The sequence below is a fragment of the Pelodiscus sinensis genome, chromosome 5 (assembly GCF_049634645.1).
Source record: "Pelodiscus sinensis isolate JC-2024 chromosome 5, ASM4963464v1, whole genome shotgun sequence".
Lineage (NCBI taxonomy): Eukaryota > Metazoa > Chordata > Testudines > Trionychidae > Pelodiscus > Pelodiscus sinensis.
Genome location: NC_134715.1, coordinates 71,202,777 through 71,226,392, shown reverse-complemented (window position 1 = coordinate 71,226,392; position 23,616 = coordinate 71,202,777). Strand labels below are relative to the sequence as shown.

Genomic DNA, 23,616 nt, shown 5'->3' with positions numbered 1-23,616 from the left:
GTGTGAGGTGTTCACTTGAGGATTGGGCAATTCCCAAGCTAAATATTCCCATGCAAAGATGATTTCAGTGTCTGTCTCTTTCGGCAACTGGCCGTGTCCCTACCTGTGTGTGCGCGCGCGCTAGAGAAAGCCTGAAGACCTGGCTCAGCAGGACAGGGTAAGGGAGCCCTCGCATTTGGAATAGGCGGGCTCAGTAGTACCCCAGTATAGCAGATGGCACACTGCAGTGAGGGGTAAACCATCACAGGTACACACAGGAAGGTTTACGAACATCCATTTTCCAACAGATGTTAATGTTGAAACCTCTGGTTTGGAAGACTGGTGATCCTAATAGCCTCTTTGGATATAATCACAACAGTATAGAAGAACCTCTGACCTAACCCTATTTAAAATAGGATTGTTAGTCAATTACTATGCAGTATTAAGGTAATGGTAATATACTTACATAAGCAAAAGACACAATTTATGTTTGGTGTTTTGTCTAAAACTTATTGTCATTTGGTCAGTTTTTTCACAGGGCCCATGAGAAGTTTCCTCCACCTTCCTTTAAGAGATAAGCCCTGTATAATAAGTGCACATGTACTTGCAAACAGCAGAAGTCTAAGGCTAACAAATTCATTAATTTGTTTTTAATTTTAAAAGTATTAAAGATAACGAAGGAAGGAGGAAGCACCATGTGCAAAATATATGAAAACTTGACTTTTCATAGTGAATGAAGTAAATTGCTAGTGCAGATTATAATGGTCCAAATCCTCAGCTGAAGTAAAGGGAAATAATTCAACTGCCTCTATGCTGTTTTACTCCAGCTGAGTTCAGATAATCATCAAGCTGTACTGAAACTTGCCAGATGCCAAAAACTTTATTTCCCAATGGCAATCTGGGTTGCTCAGCACCTCTGAAGTCTGGACATAAGTGCTGTCAAATGTACAAAGTAAACAAACTGGAAGAGAAATATTTTCCCTATTCACTCATCTTCATTTTAGAAATCTTAGATATTGCTCTTAACTAGAGTATGTCACAAATTTTCAAACAAGTGTGATTTTCAAATTTGACCACATCCCTTTAAGCTGTACTGAAAGATATTTATTATATGCAGTCCATGAAAAATTAAACTGAATATGTGCAACAGAAGAGGCCAATGTTTAACTGGTGTAATTTGAAGTAGGGTTTATGACCTTGTAGTCGCCTCCGCTTTTTTTTTTTTTTTTTTTGGCAAGTGTATCCAGTATGGTATAATTTTTCTCATTTCCACAGTAGCGGAAGCAGCAGTAGCAGCCAAATTTTATTTATTTGGGGGGTGTGTTATTTTTGCTGAGGATTAAGTTACCTTAAGCAGGGATCCAAAGAAAAAATAACTCCATGGGAAACAGGAGCAACACTCAAACCTTCCCTTAAATTTGGAAGTGAAATTTGACAAAGGATCTGAAGAGGCTCCTTCATGCCCATCATTGGATGGATTTCTTTTTTTTGGCTACGTCTACTCTGCCTTTTTTTGCAGCAGAAGATATGCAAATCATGCTCATTTGCATATCTTCTCCTGACCCTTTTTGTGGAAGAGATTTTGCCGCTAAAAAGCCCCATGTAGATGGGGCCATTTGTTGGGGGGGGGGGGGGGAGAAACCCTTTTGCACGAGATCCTGTAGACCTCATTTTTTAAAGAATAAGGGATTTTTTCAAAAGGGTTTTTTTCCGACAAATGGCCCTGTCTACATGGGGTTTTTGTCACTTAGAATTGAGACTCTGGCTATAAAATGTGTAAAATATAATGAAATAACTGCAGAGAACTGATAATCTTTGTAATAAAATTAGTTCTCAATTATCTCACATGATTATTTTAGTTGTGTTATGCCTAAGTAATAACTAGTGCCCTTTTTTTTCCAGTCATCCAAAATGAATGAATTCCTGCATTCCTCAGCACTTAAAAATATTTTCATTTTAGGCAAAAATCATGATCCAAGGCCCAGTGGATGCTTGCACTGAATAATATAATTATAATTCAATTACCCACACAGATCAGCAATTATCAGGGACAAAAGGCACTGGTGGCTAATTTTGTGACTGGTTCCAGTGTTTCTACAGTAGCTCTTTTTCAGCTGCTGTTCAGTATACATAATTTCAACTAGTCAAAGGAAAATAAAATAAACCAAACCAAGGGGATGTGCAAATCAAATGATTCAGTGGAGAAAAAGTGCTGCTGGAAATATGTTATTGTTGGAATGTATTTTGGTTGTGCCCAGTAGAATGCTCATGCTAATCAGAAAGGGGCTGCACTGAAAATATGTGCCTTAAACTACATATCTAAAATAATTATGTATTGTACGTAACCTGGAAATTAGATTTTGTTTTGAAAGTCACTCTGTTTGTAAGCTATGATCACTGTCACCTGTGTGGGTCCTTTTATATATTACCAAAGTGCCAAAAACATATTTGTAAAACAGGGACATTTCTTCCCAATTTTACTGGGAATAAATCTCTCTATTTTACTGGATTAGATAATAATTAGAGCTTAATTATTTAATTGTTGTGGAATAGCTTTAACAAGACAGACAGAGAGACCCACATCATAATATCCCACAGTCTAGTTCTCAAAAATATTATATTTCATCCCATCTCTTAACTGCTATCACTATCATTTTTGGAAATGTCAGTGGCATGGAAGCAATACTTAAGTAAATACCATTCAAAGTTTTCTCATTACAGTGTGATTACATTCTGGGCTCTTCGGTCATCCACCAAAGCACCCAATCACATTGTTCCTACAGCACACACCCACTAATTCCCATCTTTTTAGATATCAGAGGGGTAGCCATGTTAGTCTGGATCTGCAAAAGTGACAAGGAGTCCTGTGGCATTTTACAGACTAACAGATTTATTGGAGCATAAGCTTTCATGGGCAAAGACCCACTTTGTCAGATGCATGTAGTGAAAATTCCAGGGACAGGTATAAATATACAGGCATAAGAAAAGAGTACCAATCAAGAGTAAGGCTGGAGATAACGAGGTCAATTCAGTCAGGGAGGATGAGGCCCACTTCTAGCAGCTGATGTGGAAATGTGAACACCAAAAGAGGAGAAACTGCTTTCGTATTTGGCTAGCGAAAGGCTATTGGTACTCTTTTCTTATGCCTGTATACTTATACCTGCCACCAGAATTTCCACTACATGCATTCGACAAAGTGGGTCTTTGCCCACAAAAGCTTATGCTCCAATAAATCTGTTAGTCTGTAAAAAGCCACAGAACTCGTCACTTTTGCATCTTTTTAGAGACAGTTGAACATGTTTCTTTCAGGCTTTGAATCAATATATCAGAATTCTCCAGCTCAGTGTTTCCCAAACTTTAATCATAGAACTGGAAGGGACCTTGAGAGGTCATCTAGTCTAGTCCCCTGCAGTTATGGTAGGACCAAGCACCATCTGGACCATACCTGACAAATGTTTGTTGAACCTGCTCTTAAACATCTCCAGTGATGGAGATTAAACATCTCCAGTGATGGAGATTTCACAGCCTTCCTAGGCAATTTATTCCAATGCTTAATCACCCTGACAAGAAGTTTTTCCTAATGTCTGACTTAAAACTCCCTTGCCGCAATTTAAGCCCATTGCTTCTTGTCTTATCCCCAGATGTTAAGAACAATATTTCTCCCTCCTTCTTGCAACAACCTTTTATGAACTTGAAAACAGTTATGTCCCCTCTCAATCTTCTCTTTTCCAGACTAAACAAACCATTTTTTTCCCAATTTTGCCTCACAGGTCATGTTTTCTAGACCATTAATTCTTTTTATTGCTCTTCTCTAGTCCTTCTCTAATTTGTCCACATCTTTCTTGAAATGTGGCACTCAGAATTAGACACTATACTTCAGCTGAGGCCTAATCAGCATTGATTAGAGCAGAAGAATTGCTTTTCATGTTTTACACTTGTGATAATACAGCCCAGAATGATGTTCACTTTTTCGCAACAGTGTGACACTGTTGATTCATATTTAGCTTTCGCTATGTTAAACATCAAATCTCCACCTATTTTCTTGGTGAAAATCGAAACAAAGACGTTATATTAAGTACTTCTGCCATTTCCACCTTTTTTATTATGGCCCATAATGACCCCAGATCCCTATCCACAGTACTGTCATTTCTCATTGTGTGTGTGTGCGCGCACGCGCGCGCGCGCGCGCACGCACACACACACACACACACACACACACACACACACACACACACACGACTGTTCCTTCCTAAGTGGAATATTTTGTATTTTTTCTTGTTGAATATCATCCTAATTACCTCAGACAATCTCTCCAGATCATTTTAAATTTTATTTCTATCCTCCAAAGCACATGCAATCCCTCCCAGTCTGGTATTGTCCATCAACTTTATAAATGTACTAGCTAGGACATTATCTCAATCACTGATGAAAACATTTAACAGAACCAGACCCAGAACTGACCTCTAAGACACCCCATCAGTTATGCCCTTCCAGCACGGGTGTGAATTATTGATAACTATTCTCTTGGAATGGTTTTCCAATCAATTTTGCACTCTTCTTATAGTAGCTCCATCTAGGTTGCATTTCCCTAGTTTGTATATGAGAAGTTAATGTGAGACCATATCAAAAGCGTTACTAAACTCAAGGTATACCATGTTTACAGTATCCCCCTCTTCTGTCCAGCAGCCTCGTTACATTGTCAGACAAAGCTTTCAGGTTGATTTGACACTATTTGTTTTTGACAAATCCATGCTGCCTGTTACTTATATTATCTTCTAGGGCATGTCTAGACTGCCCGTGGCTTTCGAAAGAGGATATGCAAATATGGCGTGAATTTGCATATCGTCTTCCAATCCTATTTTGAGGAGTTTTTTTCAGAAAAAAAAGCAGTCTAGATGCAGTTCTTTCACAAGAAAAAAAAAAACCAAACCTTTTTTGAAATAACCTTTCTTCCTAAAAAAATGAGGTGTAGAGGGGTTCTTTCCAAAAAAGGGGTTTTTGTTTGTTTTAAAGAACCACGTCTAGACTGATTTTTTTTCCTTCTAAAATTATATATATATATATATTTCCGAAAATGGGATCGGAAGAAGATATGCGTATTTGTGGCAAATTTGCATATCTTCTTCCGATCCCATTTCATTATTTGCTCCATTATCTTTCTGAGTACAGAATTTAAGTTGTCTGGTCTGTAATTCCCAGGGTTTTCTTTCTTTCCCTTTTTATAGATGGACACTATATTTTCCTTTTTCCAGTCTTCTGGAATCTGTCCTGTATTCCATGATTTTTTCAAAGACAATTGCTAATGGCTCAGATATCGCCTCAGACAGCTCCTTGGGTTTTCATCAGGCTCTGCTAACTAAAGACATCTCATTTATCAAAGTAATTTAACCTGTTCACTTCCTATTTTAGCCTCTGATTCTACCACATTTTCATTAGCTTTTATTATGTTAGATGTCAAATCTCCACCTATCTTCTTTGTGAAAATTGAAACAAAGACGTTATACTGAATACTTCTGCCATTTTCATTTTCTTTTTGTTATTATTTTCCACCCTCACTGAATAGGAGTACTACCCTATCCTTGGTCTTCTTCCTTCTCATATATTTATAGAATTTCTTCTACCCTTTCTAATTTTGTCCCTATGTATTTATTTATTTATATTTATCCTTCATAATTAACTTAGTTTCCACTTTATATAGTACTCTTTTCTTTTTTTAGATAATTAAAGATCTCCTGGTTAAGCCAGAATGATCTCTTGCCATACTTCCTATCTTTCTTATGCAGTGGGATAGTTTTCTCTTTTGCCCATAGCAACATCTCTTGAATTATTTTTCTCCATAGATATGCTTCCTGTAGGATCTTACCTACCAACTCCCTGAGTTTGCTGAAGTGTGCCTCTTTGAAATCCATTCTCTTTATTTTGCTGTTTTCCATCCTACCATTCCTTGGAATCATGAACTCTGTCCATTTCAATCATTTTCACTCAAGTTACCTTTCACTGTCTAATTTGCAACAAGTTCCTCTCTATTTGTCGAAAATCAAATCTAGAACAACCTCACCCCAGTAGCTTTCTACACCTCCTGAAATTAACAAAATAAACTGCCTTCAATACATTCCAAAGACTTTTTGGATAATCTGTGTCCTGCTATGTTATTTTCCCAATAAATATTTGGATAGTTGAAATCTCACATCATGACCAAGTCCTGTGCTTTTGATGATTTTATTGGTTGTTTTTTTAAAGAAAATCTCATCCATCTCTTCTTACTGGGTAGGTGGCCTGTACTACTATGACATCATCCTTGTTTTTTATCCCTTTTATCCTTACCCAGAGACTTTCAACATGTCTATCTTTTATTTCCATCTTAACCCCAGTTCAAGCATATACCTTTTAATAAGTAAGACAACACCTGTTCCCTTTTTTCTCTGCCTATCCTCAAAGTCCTCCTTTGGTAATAGTTTGGCACATTTTCATCATTGCACCCTAAATCTCCTTCTGCCTCTAGCCATCTTCTTTGAGAACCAATATTTTTTATTTTCTTCCTTTTCTGTGTATTCTTCCATTTTAGCTTTGTTCTCTCCATCCTCACTCCCCCCCATACTCCCAACCTTCACTCAATTCTCTGACTTTCCTCATTTCCACTGGACACATTGCCAGTGTCTCCTCCCAGGCTTTCATCCCTTCTGCCTCTGAGCCTTCTGAACTTAGACACACCACCACAAGAGAAATAAGTGAACTGTCTTATGTTCTTAAAGTAAAACATTAAAAGGCCAGATCCAAATTTTATCCACAGACTTACATTAATTTCCAGTTCTCAAGTTTGTTTTTATAGAAGACTGATGCTCTGTATATGAAAAGTTTAAGTTTTGGAAAATAACGTACCTGTTTGACAAACTCTTATTACTTTTGAAATCTGAGGATAAATGATCAATCTTCTGTTTCTTCTGCACAGGATTGGAAGAATCAGACTGATGATAGAAGTGTGATGCTGTATTTACTGCAGTGAACAAGTCTGCTGAATGAAATTCATAATTTTTTCCACTGCTCTGGTGGGAGTTATTCTGGCAATAGCTGTTGTTTCTTGGAGAGTCACACTGAGAATTCCCATCTGGCGTTTGGCTATCACTTCTGCCATTTTTTAAAGGAGTGAGTTCACTGCTGAGATCTGTCAAGACTAGAGTTATCATTCCAAATGCGGTTTGCCTATTGACCTTTATTTCTGTGTTTGGCTTTCCAAAGAGGTTACAAGGGTACTTAACTAAGCTGCTATTAGAGGCTGTAGAACCTTCATCAAGTTGTACCTTTGAAACTTGGGGAAAAAAATTTTTGATTATCTATTTTGTCTATAGTTCATATATAAACTACATGTATTAACATCCGTGACCGGTGTTCCCTCTAAACTGCATGGCAACACAGCTTCACTGGTGATTAATCAGCCCCGCCCAGTCAGAGGCTCAGGGCTCCATGCATGAGGCTGACTGACTGGGAGGGGCTGATTAATCACCTGTGAAGCTGTGCTGCCACACTTCTTAGAGAGAACATTGTCCATGACACATTTATATAGATTACTTTGCAGATTAGACATACACAAGACTCATTTTCCTTCATTACAGAAGTCAAACATGGAGTCAAAAATGGCAGCTGTTAAACAGTGGGTTACAGTACCATTAAGTGTAAAGTACTGTTCACAATGGAAACTCTAAAGGTCAATTCATTCTATAAAATTGACCATGGCTCAAATATGAAGGGTTGATATTCAGTATCTCCTCCCTCCCCCTCTCCACACAAAACAACAAAAAAGGGATATTTAATGACCACAAGTGCACTGGGCATCTCTTTTGCATTTGCTCTAGGAGATGCCACCTCCTACAGCAATGTTATATTAAGGATGTTAAAAGGTGGGTAATTGTGTAAATACATAACCACTGAAAAACCTCAGCAGTTACACACACCCACAGCCAGTTTCCACAAGCCGATGTGCGCCACTCCTGGAGAGCCGGCTGCTGCCCCATGCTGCTGCCTCTGTATCAGAGGCAACGGCACTGGGTGGCAAATAGATCCCTGGGAGCTGGTGCATAGGCTTTTAAGCTGGCTCCCTGTGTGTACTGGCTCCCTCCTGCAGCCCTGCTCCCAGGGAGCTGGCTCGTGACCCCGCACTGCTGCTTCGGATACAGAGGCAACAACTGGCTTCCCTGGAGCAGAGTGGGAGCAGGAGCCTGCATGTAACTGTGAACATTAACCAAACCATTTACACGGTTATGTGTTCATATCCCTATGCAATAGTTTATGCTGGGGCACTGTTTTACTAGTGACCTAGAAGAAAAGTGCCAGTTCACTAAGTCGCAACTGAGATTTGCTACACCACTAGGGTTTCACCTAGAGGCCCCCAATCTAAACCTTAAGCAGCCCTACTCTGGCTGAATCCTGATGGCCATAAATGCCCTTTTGGATCAGGGAAATCCCACTCCTGAGTGGAGCAATGAACGGCTTGACACTAACAGAGAAGTGAGGCACAAATAGTTATAATAGACTTTAATCACTACATATAAGCTGACATTTTACATCAAATGGCAGGCTTCTTAATTTTTGAAATCCTTTAAGGTTCAACCTCATGTGAAAATGGGAGTGGGTAGGAGAAAAAAACATTCACAATTCCATCTGGCAAATCCCTCTCTCTCTCTTGCATAAACTGAATGAACTAGCTCTTTACTGGGGGATTCCTTGGGAGCCAGGAATGGAATCTTTTCCCCTACATTGCCTTCAGTGGAGACAATGTCTGCTGCATCTTTCCACCATGGGGAGTGGATGAGGGAAGGGATCACGGACTGGGAAATTAATGATACATGCAGATTGACACTGCCTCCACCATCATTCATGACATTAGACGAGGAATCCCTACACAGCTTTGTTTTGCAGAATATAAGGATGCAAATTCTCTGTATTTTGCCCCTCCTACATAGTGGAATTATATTAGTTCTAGTGCATTTTAGAGCCATTTGAGGAGGGAGGAACAATACGTAAGACTTGTGCTTATGGAGAAAAAAAAAGCAAGAAAATTAGTATTAAGGGTAAGTGTCCTTATTGTAACCAGCACTTTATACCCAAGAACTATACAGATCTCTAGACAGTTGAAATTTTTACATGTTCTATATTCTGTCTTTTGTCAAAGGATTTCAAATATTAATGAAATCAGACTCACATGTAGGAAAGAAGAAAAAGAACAAAGAAAAAAAACAGACTAAATCTCAATATCCATAAAGACAAGTGAATAAAAAAGTCCTAAATTAGAGGAACCCACTTTGCATACCATTTTCTGCAACACGAATAAAATATGATTTAAATAGAAAATATGTAATTGAAATTTTGTAGATATAAATGTTTCACTGAATTAACCAAATCAAATTCCAGATAACAGCTTAAGCACTACATGATTGGAATGGAAAAAAGTCAGAGGAAAAGAAACAGAGTAATCAGAATTGTGTTTTAAAGCCTTAGGCTACAATGCCTTTGCACAGAGACTGCTGTAAGATTTAGAAAATCAGCTTGGTGTATAAATTAAATAAAAAAAAGTTAATTGGCAAATCTGAGTTTGCAGACAGGTTTCAGGTTTCTCACACTGGGATTCTGGAGGAAAAGAACCAGCAAGCTCAGCCTCTGCTGGCAATAGAAATCTGTGCTAGCTGGAGAGATAAACACTTTTCTTCCTTCCTGGCCTGGAGAAACAAATCTGTGCCAGCTAACCATGACATAGGAGTCAAAGCATCTCACTCCCTAGTACAAAAAGACAACCAAAATGAATTAATAGTCTCAGTTAAAAATATAAAAACAAACATTAGTGCTATGGTTAAAATATTTTCAAACATCTTATGGGAATTGTGTGTGAAAGTCCCTTAGTCGGTTTTGACAATCTATATGATCCTTTACACTTCTTGAGCATATACATAGGAAGCATGAGAATAGGGTACAGAACAGATGTGAGTGTTTTAGAGGTAAAAAGGCACATACACTGTGGTGTAAGTAATCTTCCTTAAAAACTAATTTGGTCTTATGATGAAGATTCTTGTGGCAAGTAACAACAAAAGGATTTTTGAGCTGGGTTCTTCAACTGGACTGTTTTTCAGAAGTCCCTTTGTACACAGATTTCCTTTTTACATTGGAGAAATGGAAAGGGCTCCTCTCCCATGCTCCACATAATGCCCCTATGCAGGCCTATATGTAGTAGAACTGGACCCAGGAAGTGAAGGAGCCCATGGAAATCTGCTCCCTACCTCACCGATCCCTGCCTGGTGGTTAGATTTCCAGACAAATCTAGACAGGAGGTTCCGAGCTCTATTCCCACACTGAGACCCATTCATAGTTGGAATTAAGCAATCTCAAGGAGATCAAGTCAAAAGTACCATGGCTCTAGTAGAAACCATACTGCCTTCCAATAGGGAACTAAGGGCATGTCTATACTAGGAAATTGTTCTGAAATAGTTATTTTCGGGAGTTATTTCGAAATAGCATGTCCACACTACAGGGAAGCCTCAAAGGCTACGTCTAAACTACATCCCTTTTTTGGTAAAGGGATGTAAATTAGGCACGTCGATATTGCAAATAAAGCCGGGATTTGAATTTCCCGTGCTTCATTTGCATAATGGCAGCTGCCACTTTTTTCTGAAATGGGGCTTTTTTGAAAGAAAAAAAACCCACCCTGCAGTTCAGACGTGGCATTTTCTAGAAAATGCCCCATTTCGAAATATCCTGTACTCCTCATCTTTCGAAATGGGGCATTTCTGTTCAAAATTTCCCATCTAAACTGCCAGGTTTTTTTCAAAAAAGCCCCATTTGAAAAGAAAGCGGTGACTGCCATTATGCAAATGAAGCATGGGAAATACAAATCCCGGCTTTATTTGCAATATCGACATGCCTAATTTGCATCCCTTTACCAAAAAAGAGATGTAGTCTAGAGACGGCCAAAATTAGTCCGAGGCAGGCTCCCTTAATGTGGACGTGTTACCTCAACTTAGAACCCAGGAAGCACGGGGAAGTAATTACTTTGAATGACTCTGGGGAGTAGTTATTTCAAAATAGCTGGAGTGAAGTGTCCACACTACTGCTATTTCAAAATAACTATTTTGAAATAAGTGTTATTCCTTGTGGAAAGCAGGAGTTCTTATTTTGAAATAACCAGCCCTTTATTTCAAAATAACTGCCTAGGGTAGACCAGGGCTAGCAGTGCCAAGAGTTATCTATTCTGACCAGATTGGAATTAAACATGCACAACAAGTAAAATTAGGCTATTATAAATGAATATGTCAGAATTCAAAGGATCAAGTAAGTTGCACGTTGGTGCTTAAGTTCAAAAACCTATACCTGTGGACACAAAAGTTAGATAATCAGATATGCAGTTACTAATGTAAAAATAACCTGCAAGGTTATATCCTGGGTTGAAAAAAAAAAATCACTGAACATCTGGCCTTAAATTTTGATTTTAAAATTAAAACTAAGACTGGAATTTGCAACAACAAACAAAAACCAGATTCTTAATGTACCTGTAAAATACCACTTTCTACAATAAGACAATATTGCAAACAGAATACAGAAGCAGCACATGAAAGCCATCATTACCTTCAGGCCTTGAAGTCAAACAAACATCACAGATCTGAGCAGAAGGCTTGTTTATTAGGGTGCAGAGAGTACATATCCATTCTTCTTCAGATTTCTGAGCTACATGTTCATTAGAACATGACCCCTTGCTATATGCCCAGCCAATTAGGCTATTTCTAGTTGGCAGTTTGCTGTGAAACAAAACAAAAACAGAGTTAACCTTTTTGTGAAGTTTCTTCCACAAATTGCCTGGCATCCAGCATATACTGGAAGATATGGGGCTGGAGAATAAGTGATACCCAGAGCTTATAGCTGCATATCATAGCTTGGACAGCATGACAAGATTAGATAGATTCCTCCTTTACCCAAAGGACAAATCCTTCTCAATTCTGAATAGGTCAGTAAAAAAAAGTTCAAACTAAAGGCATCTCAGAGGATCTCAAAGTGCTTTAACTGAAGTTAATTATCCATAGTGCACCCTATCATCATGCTATAGATTATTTCAATAAGTAGCAATAGGAAATAGTGTATGGGGAGGCAGTATCCAGTAGTTCAATTCTTGTTCTCCTTCCACACCCCCAGCATTCATCAACAATGAGTCAGATGAGGAACTTAAAGCAGAGAGAGGCTGAACTGAGTAACATCACACAGTAAATGAGTACCACTATAGGGAAAACAACATTGATTTCTTTACTTCTTTATCCTGGGGAAGCCACTAGACCACACTGTTTTCATAAAAGCCAAATTAAATGAGAAATGCTTACAAATAATAAGCATAAGCACCTACTTGCCCAAAAATGAAAAGGAAACAAAAATAGGGTGGAGAAGGATGGCAGGAGAGAGATGGCTTGATCATTACCTGTTCGATTCACTCCCTCTGGGGCACCTGGCATTGGACACTGGGCTGGATGGACCTTTGGTCTGACCCAGTATGGCCATTCTTATGTTCTTAATATTAAATATAAAAGTTTGCCTTACAATATCAGTTGTATGCATCTTACTGAAATAGGCTTAGTATTTAGGAACCTGTTCAGAATCAGAGCATTAAATAATCACATCTACCTTTTTTTTTTTTTTTTGGTCATTTCTGACTACTGATTGCCAGGTTGTATAGAGAGATCTTAAATTTATCGTCAGAAATCTGACATGAAACTATTTTCATGATGCATTACTGCACCTTCTCTTTTGGTACACTTCAGAAATTTAGTGGTGGATATGAAACAGTATCAGGCTGTCAATAATTGGTAACACCCCCCAAATCTGAGCTCTACCAAATTGAGCATGCCTAAGACTATATTTTATACATTTATTAATTTTGACAGGGGTAAGAATTATTGACTTTTAATAAGTTTTACCCTCTCTCTTTCTTACCTTGATGCAATCTTGTTTGGATTCAGGAGTGGATAGTTCAATAAGTACTAATTTTTAAAAGGTTTTATTAGTTCTGGTAAAAAAAATATCAATCAAAACTGATAAAAGTGGGTTTTTTGCAAAAAAAAAATCTTTCTGCAAAAAAGGTAGGTTAGTCAGAAAATAAATATTTATTTTAAAAATATAAATATTTTAATTTGGAAATCCTGGTGAGATGGAAGTTTTGGTTGCTTTATGCCCCTTTATACTATGTGGCTGTGTCTACACTGGTATGAATTTCCGGAAATGCTTAAAACGGAATACTATTCCGTTTTCAGTTTTTCTGGAAAAGGAGCGTCTACATTGGCAGGCTGCTTTTCTGGAAAAGCCCTTTTTCCGGAAAAGCGTCTGTGGCCAATGTAGACGCGCTTTTCCGGAAAAGAGCCCCGATCGCCATTTTCGCGATGGGGACTTTTTTCCGGAAAAGACTACTGGGCTGTCTACACTGGCCCTTTTCCGGAACAGTGTTCTGGAATAAGGACTCATGCCCGAGCGGGAGCAGAATAGTTTTTCCGGAATAGCGGCTGATTTTGTACAGTAGAGCATCGTTGCTTTTCCGGAAATTCAAGGGCCAGTGTAGACAGCTCGCAGCTTATTCCGGAAAAGCGGCTGATTTTCCGGAATAAGTGGCCCAGTGTAGACACAGCCTGTTTGTCTAGCTTCCTAGCCAAAATACATTTTCGATGATGCACCATGACGAGAGACTTCTCTGATGCATCATCTCTCCTCTCCATGAGGAGAGATTAGGTTGCAACATGGGACACATAGTCAGACCACGGAGCCTGTTTCACAGAGGAAAATGAAAACGAGACACCCTAACTACAGCTCTTGCAAATTACCATGGCAGCATTTCTAAAGGAAACTATTTGGTATTGGATGAAGGATTTTGGTGTTTGAATTTTCACCAAAAATTGAAATTGTCTGTAGAGGAAAAAACCTGAACAGCTAAAATGATGATCTCAGGAATGTGTCTGTACAAAATCTAAATTCTCAATGATATTATGAAAAGTGTGGACAAATCTAGATTTATGTATCCACCAAGCCTTTATAACCATCCCTCCCAGACCAGGGACTATAGTCAATCATTAAGGATGATCAGCACATGAACATCTGGAGAGGAGTAACTGCATTCTAGGAAAATCAGTTCTCTGTAACTTCTCTCAACTGGGGACTAAAGGTTTAGAGACTGAAAATTACCCACTGCAGAACAAGGACACCAAGGTGGTGATATTAGACAATAAAAAGGACTCATAGGAGGATCTCCCCCTCACCTCCTCAGATGAGAGGAGTGGCTCAACCAGTGAGGTCAGAAAGGACAAGATAGGAAGATAAGTCTCAAAGGGCTATATCTAAAAAGAGGTTTTAGATCCAACAATGCAAGATCTAAGATGTAGGCAGTCTGCTGCCTAGTGGAATCCATAGCCTTGAGGTACACATACTCTCTGTTCAATGCATTGAGAGAGTCAGTCACCTAAAAATGAGATCCAGGCAGATGAGTGGGGAGCTGTTCCACCTCGCCATTAGAAAATGCCAAGGAGAGGAGTGAGCATTAAGCCTCATCATCCAAAGAGTCTTATGCACCTATGTCTGGATTGAAGGGAGTGCCTATCTCTGTATGGGATTTATAGCCATGAACCTTCTCCTGGAGTTAGGTATCTAAGCACTTTCTCAGAAAAACAATCATACTAGTAGTGCTGGTGGTTTGTTATTTTTGCACAGAACTGTGCATTTCCTGTTTTAGAATACTCAACTAAGTGCATAGTGTGTTACAAGGGGAAGCCTGCACGGTCAGTACTGATTCCAGGGGCAGCCTGTATAATTGCAGCTCTCATAAGCAGGAGCTAGTCATAGGATCTGCACCCCAAGTGAGTGTCTAAGTGCCCCAGGACAAAAACTGTGTTTGGTCTCTGTTCAGACTCCTGAGGTTTAAAACACCCAGGGATTCAGTGGTTGGATCCCCTCACAGCAGTCTGGTGAGTGGCCAAGAGGGTTGCTTGATCAGATCTGTGACAGCTCTACGTGTGAAGACTGTTTAGTAATCTAAAATGGTTTCATTCTTAGTTCATTGGACTTTTGTCATTTCATTATCTTAAGACTGAAGACCTACTTGGATTTGATAAGGTAAAGAACATTTAATAGAATTAATCTAAGTCTTGAGGATGCTTTAATCATTGTCACCTGCATCAAGTCACAATGCTCCCTTCTGGCCTTAAAAATCAGAGCTTCTTGAAGCAGTAAATCAGCCTTTTCATAAAATCCTTGACACTTGACAAAAGAGCATTTTCATTCTGATAAAAAGGACTGTCTAATAGAAAACACAAAGGAATGGAATATAGTGTGCTCTGACACATGAATAACAACGGGGGGGGGGGGGGGGAAGAGGAGATTATTATGGTCTACAGCTACCTTTACCAGATGATAAATTCTAGTCTATAAAAAAAAGCTATGTTTGAAGTTGCTAAAAGTTTGTTTTTAAAGTAAAATCCTTTCAGCTATTTGAGTTATAACTGCCTGAAAAGAAGGTGGCGGTAGTGGGTATTTCAATTTTCTCTATTCTTAGCTACAATTTTTGTTTTCTTGAAGATTTGTGTAACATTTTCAAATATGTCTTAGGCACTAAGGAACTGAAGGCTCAATGGAAGTGAGGCTCTTTTGAAAATTGTATTCCTTGCTCCTCTGTGATATCAAATGTATGTTCCCCCTTCCCAACTTAACCAACAGAAATGCTGCAATTTAGTACAACTTGTCTAAGCCTGAAAATGTCTTAGTGGCACAAAAAGGGTAAATTACACCCAAAACCCATCAGAAGAAAAATCGTAAGAGTCCAATTAAAATAGCTGAAAATTCCCAAGATTTGAGAAATACCACAAAATTTTCATAGAATCATAGGGTTGGAAGAGACCTCAGGAGGCCATCAAGTCCAACCCCACTAAAAGCAGGACCAACCCCAAGTAAATCATCCCAGCCAGGGCTTTGTCAAGACAGAAATTAAAAACTTATAGGGATGGAAGATCCCACCATCTCTCTAGGCAACCCATTCCATTACTTCACCACCCTCCTAGTGAAATAGTTTTTCCTAATATCCAAACTAGACCTCCTCCACTGCAACCATTGCTCCTTGTTCTGTCATCTGTCACCTCTGAGAACAGCCTCACTCCATCCCTTTTTGGAACCCCCTTCAGATAGTTGAAGGCTTCTATCAAATTCCACTCCCCCTCCCCCCTACACACACACTCTCTTCTCTTCTGTAGACTAAACAAGCCCAAATCCCTCAGCCTCTCCTCATAAGTCATGAACTCCAGCTCCTAATTACTTTCTCCGATGCATCTACATCCTTTCTGCAATGGCAGAGGGCAGAAGGGACTCAGAATTGAACACAATATCCCAGATGTGGCTTCACCAAGGAATAATGCCGAGGAAAAGGGACTAATAACTTTCATAGATCTGCTGGCAATGCTCCTATTAATGCACCCCAATATGTCATTACCCTTATTTGCTGCAAGGGCACACTATGGGCATGTCAATGGGCTACAAGATTGTCGTAACCAAGATAATCTTCCAGGGTAGCGTACTTTTGCTAACTGCTTGCATACCTAGAATTTGTGAGGTGTGTTAATTGAACTGCATCAGCACTTTGATTGGATGCAAAAGGAGCACACTGCTCTCACAATTCTGAGCACAATCAGCATGCATCTCACTTCACATGCCCTTGCTTTCTGTACATGTCACTTTAATAATACTCATAGGAAAAAACCTATATGGATGGAAACTAATAGAATTTGGCATCCCTGTGCATGGGCAACAGTAAACAAAATGTCTCAGAGGCCACACATAGCACTCTGATGGGCCGCAAGAAACCCTCAGGCCACAGGTTGACCACCACTGATTAGGGATGTAAAATCCTGTTTAATCAATTAAACTTTATATTTTATCAGTTAACACTTAAATGGGGATGGTAGAGGACCGTTCTGGCCAGGTGAGAGCATCCTCTGCCCGCAGCAGTTGCTCCATTTTAATATGTTGCACTTTCAAAGTTTTCTTAATATGTTTCCATAATTTTATTCACTGTAACTATGATGGTGATCTTTCATTGCCAAGTATGATCATCTTTCTTGGGAGTTGTGGACCCTCAGTTGGCTGATAAGGCCAATCCTTGAACCACAAGTTCTGTTACAGCGAGGACAGATGTTTCCAAGTACAGCAGAAGGATGTTGACCACGACTAGAAGCCAGTCTCCCCTTCCTCCTGCACCTCTTCTCTTCTTCAGCATGTTGGCAGGCAAATTCAAAATGCAGGGAGCCATGGCATAGGACTTCTCTCCATTTCGAGTGATCCTGGGCAAATGTCTCCCATGTGTCAACTTCAATGTTGCACTTCTTTAAATTATCCTTTAGCAATTCCTTATAATGCTTTCGTTGTCCTCCGATATTATGGTATCCTTCTTTCAGCTGAGAAAAAAGGACCTGTTTGGGGAAGTGGTGGTCTGGTATCTGAACATGACCAGTTCAGTGAAGTTTCTGATGGATGATCACTGTCTCGATACTGGTGGTCTTAACCTCTTCCAGAACACTGATGTTAGTGCGCCTGTCTTCCCATTTGATCTTGGAGGCAGCATTGGTGATATCTCTCAAGGACTTCCAAGTGATGTCTGTAGGTTGTCCAACTTTCAGACCAATACAATAGTGTTGGGAGAATGACAACTTGATAGACAAGAAGTTTGGTGTCTGTTCAAATGTTGTGATCTTCAAAAACCCTGTGCCGTAAATAAGAAAAGGCTGCATTGGCACAGCTCAGATGATGTTGGATTTCTACACCAATATCTGCCTTGAATGAAAGGTAACTTCCAAGATTATTTTCTCTACCAACATTCTCCATTGCGCCTCCATTGATTTTAATAGATGGGGTGAATGGTACCTCATTTGGAGAGGGCTGATAGAGCACTTTGGTCTTCTTGATGTTGCGGGTGAGACCAAGACTTGCATAAGTATCAGCAAAGTTCAGGCTAGTTTCAAGATCTCTCTCAGAGTGGGCAAAAACCACCTTGTCATCAACATACTGAAGTTCCATGATAGAGGTGGTGGAAATCTTACTCTTAGTTTTCGGCCTGCTAAGCTTAAACAGCTTTCCATCCATTCTGGAGATGATTTCAACACTAACTGGGATCTTAATAAAGACCATGACCCTGGTAGGGGTGATGATACAGCCCTATCTGACTCCTGTAGATGGAGAGGCTTGCATGCTCCAATGAATCCCCCGCCCCCAAATACTGAAGTGTAATTCTGTCTGGAAAAATATTTCTGAAAAGGACATGCGGATCCATCATTATTGTAGAATTAAAGTATTATATTTCAACAGCTTCTGCATCAAATGGCTTGGTTCAAAAATAAAACTATTTTCTCTCTAATAGTAGAGATACCTGAGGTCAGAGTTAAGTAGGATTCTTTCTTTCACATACATCAGGATCAGCTAAGGATTTTGCAGGCCAAATTGTGAAATGTCTCAGCAACATTTGGGAAGCCCTATTGCTTGCAATGGATTAGTAGTAGTTATTTACACTGTGGTAATGTCCAAAGGACTCAGACAGGACCATGGCTCCAATGCACTAGGCATTGTACAAATATATAGGAAGACATGGTCCATGTCCTGAAGCTCGTATGATCGATGGTCCTGATCTACAAATACTTACGCAACTGCTTAGTTTCAAACAAGTCGGATCAAAAGGACTGATATGTATAAAGTTAAGCACATGTATTTGCATAAGCTGGATCTCATTTACAATGGAAGAAATGAGTAAAAGATGATAGGCGTACAACTAGAATGAGAGTAAGAGTAATAGCAACAAAATTGCATTGGCTAACACTTGATGATTCAAATGATTTCAAAGGTTTGAACAGGGAATTTGGAACTGGAATTTAGCCAACCACATAGAATTTAATTTACCAGGAGAGAGGGGGAAGAGGAGGGCATAAAAGTCCCTTTTTGTCAGTAAAGGCAACATACAGAGTTTGAATACATACTGGGAACAGGTTTTTTTCAGTATGTTTCAGAGTGGGGTCACATTTCAAAGAGTTATAAACCAAATGCCATACCTAACATCAACAAGATGAGGTTTATCCTTTTGACACTGTGGACAGAAGTATGTCATCCTGTTATTCTCTCCTAAACGACAAACAATGATCTTTCCAGTGCATTGACCACAGTTAGGGCGTTTGTACACTTTGTAATGTTTGTAGAGTGCTGATCCTGTCTTGCGGCACTAAAATAGAACATTTTTATAATGCGATTAGAACACGATTTGATTCAATGCAAGACTTCTGTATCCTCCAAAATAGAATTATAGAGAGTGACAGAGAAAGTGAATGCATACACATGAACTGACAGCTTTGTAGCTAAAATATTACTCAAATAATTAAGAACGGCTATACTCAATTGTCTTTGCATCAGATTCAAGCATGAATTAATACCACTTCATTCAAATATTAACAATTCAATTTTCTTGAATTTCTGTTCTATATTTAGAGTTATGTTCTCATTACCAGCCAATCTGTGATTTGGAACATTAGGAGGCAGTGCACCCTGCCTGCTTCACTCACCAGCCCCCCTCTTACAGGGGGTAGGCAACCCTGGCTCTCTCCACAGCCACTGGGGAAGGCCAGGTTGTGGACGCGCCAGCCCAGGCCCCTTCCTGCCTCCTGCTCTGAGCTGCACCAGCCCAGGCCCTTTTTCTCTCCTCTCCACCCTTGCCCTCCCCGCACCTCTGCAGCCACATCAGCCTGGGCCCAATCTCCCCCGACCCACTGCTGCTCCAGTTCACCCCGCCCCACCATGGCATAACCTACCACCCCCCTCCTCCTGGCCGAGGCCATGCCAGGCCTAGCCCTCTCCCCTTCAGCCTCTGGGGGCTTGAGCCTGGCCAAAGCCATGTGTGACCAGGCCTGTCCCTGTCCCCCTGGCCTCCTGGGGCTGGACCAGGCCAAAGCCTTGGCATGGCTAGGCCCGGCCCCTCTCCTGCCTGGCTTCCTGGGGTTTGGACCAGTCAGGAATGGTCCTCTTCTCCCCTGCCACCTCTCAGCCCCACCTCGAGAGCATCAGGGACAGAGGGAGAGGAAGGGCCAGCTCCCGCCCCTCCTCCCAGAGCACAGGGGAGGGAAGGGGAAGGGCCATGCAGCTCGCGGCTCCTGCTCCACCCCGCTGCAACTCTGGGGAAGGCCATGCAGCTACCACCCGCCGCCCTGGGAGAGACCGGACCCGAGCTACACTGGCCCTCCTGTCCCCTAGCTGGGAAGGCAAGCAGTGTGCTGGGGCCATAGGCAGCCCCAGCCCTCAACGGGCCCTGAGAAAGGCCAAGCTGGGAGTGAGTGGGGCTTTTCCTGTGGGACAGACTGATGTGAAGACATCGCTCTGTCATCCCACAGAAAAAACTTTTTTAAATATAAAGAGAGAGTTGTTAAATCCTTGCATTCCTTCCTATTTCCATAATATTTTTAAGAGTACCCAACAAAGTTTGTTTATACAAAACAATACCCAAAATATTTGCAATTGTGTAAAGTTTAACTAGAATTTGCATACCCCACAGTATTTAATATTTTAGAAACAAAGATGAAATTATTACCACTCTTACTAATAACACTGCAAAATGGGATAGCGAGGAAGCTATCTTCAAGAAATTTTAGGGACATTCTTTAAAAGCCCTCTGAGGTTCCTAAATAGCAAATGCTATGTAAATGCAGAACACTATACCTATTTTAAACACTGCAAAGCTAAGCCACAGAAAGGGTAAGCTGCTTGGCCAATAGCACACTAAAAATTCCTAGTACGGCCAGGAACAGAATCTCCTAACTCTCAGTTCTGACTACCTCTCTCTTGCTGACTTCAGAGGATTCAGGGTTTTAAAAGTTCCACTCTTCCCTGGATGAATGAGAAGATTGCCTTGGTGAGTGAAGGGATCTACTCTATTGCTGCATAATTTAAGATCAAAATCTAAAAAGCTGGAGGTTAAATCTACTCTTTATATTTAAATAACCACACATCTCATTTCAGACTTCATTAACAAAGCCATGAGGATCCAATTACCCACAAACGTTCTTGCATTTGCTTGTTTTTTCTCAACAGTGCCTGAATCAAAAAGTCCTTCCCACTTCCAGCAGACTGACTTACTGATTCTTTTAACTGTTTCCACTAGATGGCTACATATAGCTTATACGTTTTGGTGCAAAATTACAATGGACTTTCTCTCCTAGAAATTATTGCTCTCACCTTATAAAAGAGAAGAGTAAAATCACGGATCATTTTCACCAAGTGATGTGTCTGTTCATCTGTTAATTGACAAGCCTGTGAATAAGGCAAAAATATTTTTAAAAATGCATTTATAACACTATAATACACTGGAGCAACTATAGTAAAGAAATGTATAATTAGAGATAGAGGCTGTTCAGGGTGGTCACCTTAGGTCCCGCACTTTAGAGGGGAGCAGGAGCCAGCAGCTCCTGATGTCACTCTGGAAAGGAGGGGTCAGGAGCTTTGGGAAAGGGGCAGAATGGAGGCAGGGATGGGCTAGGAGGAAGGGACAGAGCAGAGGTAGAGCAGGAGTGAAGTGGGGTGGGAGCAGAGTAAGGAGTGTTCCAGGATCCACATACTGCTAAGGATGAATCTGATCAGTGTCTGTGGACTTCCCCAACAAACAGGACATTACACAGCTGCTTGGTCTCAAATATTCTTGTACTTTTTTTGCATCTTCTGCTGTATATTTGTATACACAAATATGCTTACTTATTATTTCACAGTGTCTATGCAGCTTCCCCCAAAATAGCTATAAAGTTTCAATATTTTAACTTCAAGGTTCACCTAATGGTCCCCAGAGGAAAATGAAGTGGGTTTCAATTACATGTAGTAATCTTCACTAGCTGCCTTTTGGTTTCTTGTTGGAGTCTACAGGTTAACGCCAACACCTCCATGATTTAGAATCTTGTTGTTAGAAAATTTAATTCTCTTGTGTGCAACATCACCTCTTGCTTCAATATGGAAATGAATACCTCTCCGACTGCATACCTCTAGTTTTCACAAGGATTCCATAACTTTCTGCGACCTCCGTAACTTCTACAGTAGTCAGTGTGGCTGACCCCAGGGGCACCCATGCAGCTGGCTCCAGAGCTAGGTGCTCAAGTGGCACTAGTGACAGCCATATTGGCTGCTGCTGGAACAGCTCTGCAGCTGACACCCCAGCCAGCTTCACAGGCCACTGTTTGAGCAGCTTTAGGTAGTGGTCCTAGGACAACCAAAGCAGCCACTGGCCCTAGCCCACCTCCTCTCCCCCTCAGCAGCAATCCCTCAAGATTTAGTTAGGGTATTTAAAGTATAATTCTTGGACAGGTCATGGCTGTTAATTTTTGTTTATTGCCCATAATCTGTCCATGACTGTTACTGAAATTATCTGAGACTAAATCGTAGCCTTAGTTATCCCTTATCATCCCACATTGGAACCCACGCTATGGAGTATCAAACACTTAAAACTCATACTTGATGGAGATGCCATTTTCAATGAAATATCGTCTGAACTCCCACTTTTCCTCAAATAACCCCCTTGCCTCCAGCCTCATAATCAGAAGCAATCCCTTCACAGAACAGGACACACCAACTAAAGTGGCACCAGACCACACCAAAACAACAGATGCAAAAGCTTTGTAGAGCTATTTCCACTGCTTTGATGATCAGCATCCCCCACAACACACTTCAAGATCCAGGAGTCCTAAATGTGCCTATCACAACACGTGGTGTAACTCGTGCAGTGCACTGCATACTCCAATAACAGCTACATGGCAGCTAGGGATGTTAGATATCGGGTAACTGAATAGTCATGTAACTGCATGATATATTTGCTATTACTCAAGTATTCAGTAGTCTCCAGCGGTGGGACCAGCAGCCAGTGCACTCCCAGCCCACTCCCTGCGTCTCTGCTCTGCTGCCTCTGTATCACAGGCAGTAGCACAGGTGACAGGGGGAGCCAGTCCATGAGGAGAGACAGTTTAAAAACCAGCTCCCTTCGCAGACTGGCTGACTGCTGCCCCGTGCTACTGCCTTTGATACAGAGGAAGCAGCGCAGCATGGCAGCAGCTCCTGTTTGTGGATGGCCCAAATTCCCTGGGGACAGATGCGGAGCAGCCACTCTCTATGGGGAGCTGGGACCCCAAAGACCAGCCACTGCCTGCAGCGGGCCCAGAGTCACCATGAACAGAGGCCGCTCTGTAGGATGCAGAGCAGCCTCTATCTGCAGGGCACGCAGACCCCCACTATGGACAAGGGCTGCTGTCATGAAGTAGTGTCTGCCCACAGTGGGTTCAGACTCGCCACAGATAGAGGCTGCTATGAAGCAGCCTCCCCACAGAGGAGAGGGTTAGGTGGCACCATGGAGCCAGTGCTGGAGGGAACCGGCTTGTAAGCCAACTCCCTGCAACACTGACTTCTGCTCCTGCCCCCTTGCTGCCTCTGATACCAAGACATCCCTAGTGGTAGTAAGAGGTTCACTCTGCCCTTTAATGAACTCACACAGATAACTAATAAGCGACAAACACCATACCAGCTGTGGATGATCACTTTTCACAAAGCGATCACTCTACATCTATCTGCTCAAGACCTCATCTTCAA

General features: G+C 40.8%; 1 protein-coding gene across 7 annotated transcripts in view; it reads right to left on the bottom strand.

Annotated features, from left to right (window-relative positions):
- The window catches only part of NEIL3 (nei like DNA glycosylase 3), a 50,178-nt gene that overhangs the window by 4,727 nt on the left and 21,835 nt on the right, over positions 1-23,616 (bottom strand). For 6 of the 7 annotated variants that reach the window (XR_012904250.1, XR_012904249.1, XM_075930238.1 and 3 more), the window contains 4 exons: positions 21,232-21,306; positions 19,065-19,231; positions 11,587-11,756; positions 6,859-7,285 (listed from right to left, as the gene is read on the bottom strand). Coding sequence is in view for 5 of the 7 variants with exons in the window: in XM_075930238.1 (XP_075786353.1) it covers positions 6,859-7,285; positions 11,587-11,756; positions 19,065-19,231; positions 21,232-21,306 (839 nt within the window). In the remaining 2 variants the exon portion in view is untranslated. Of the gene's footprint in view, positions 1-4,230; positions 4,568-6,858; positions 7,286-11,586; positions 11,757-19,064; positions 19,232-21,231; positions 21,307-23,616 lie in introns of those variants that run through there. The other variant, XM_075930241.1, reaches the window with a different exon arrangement.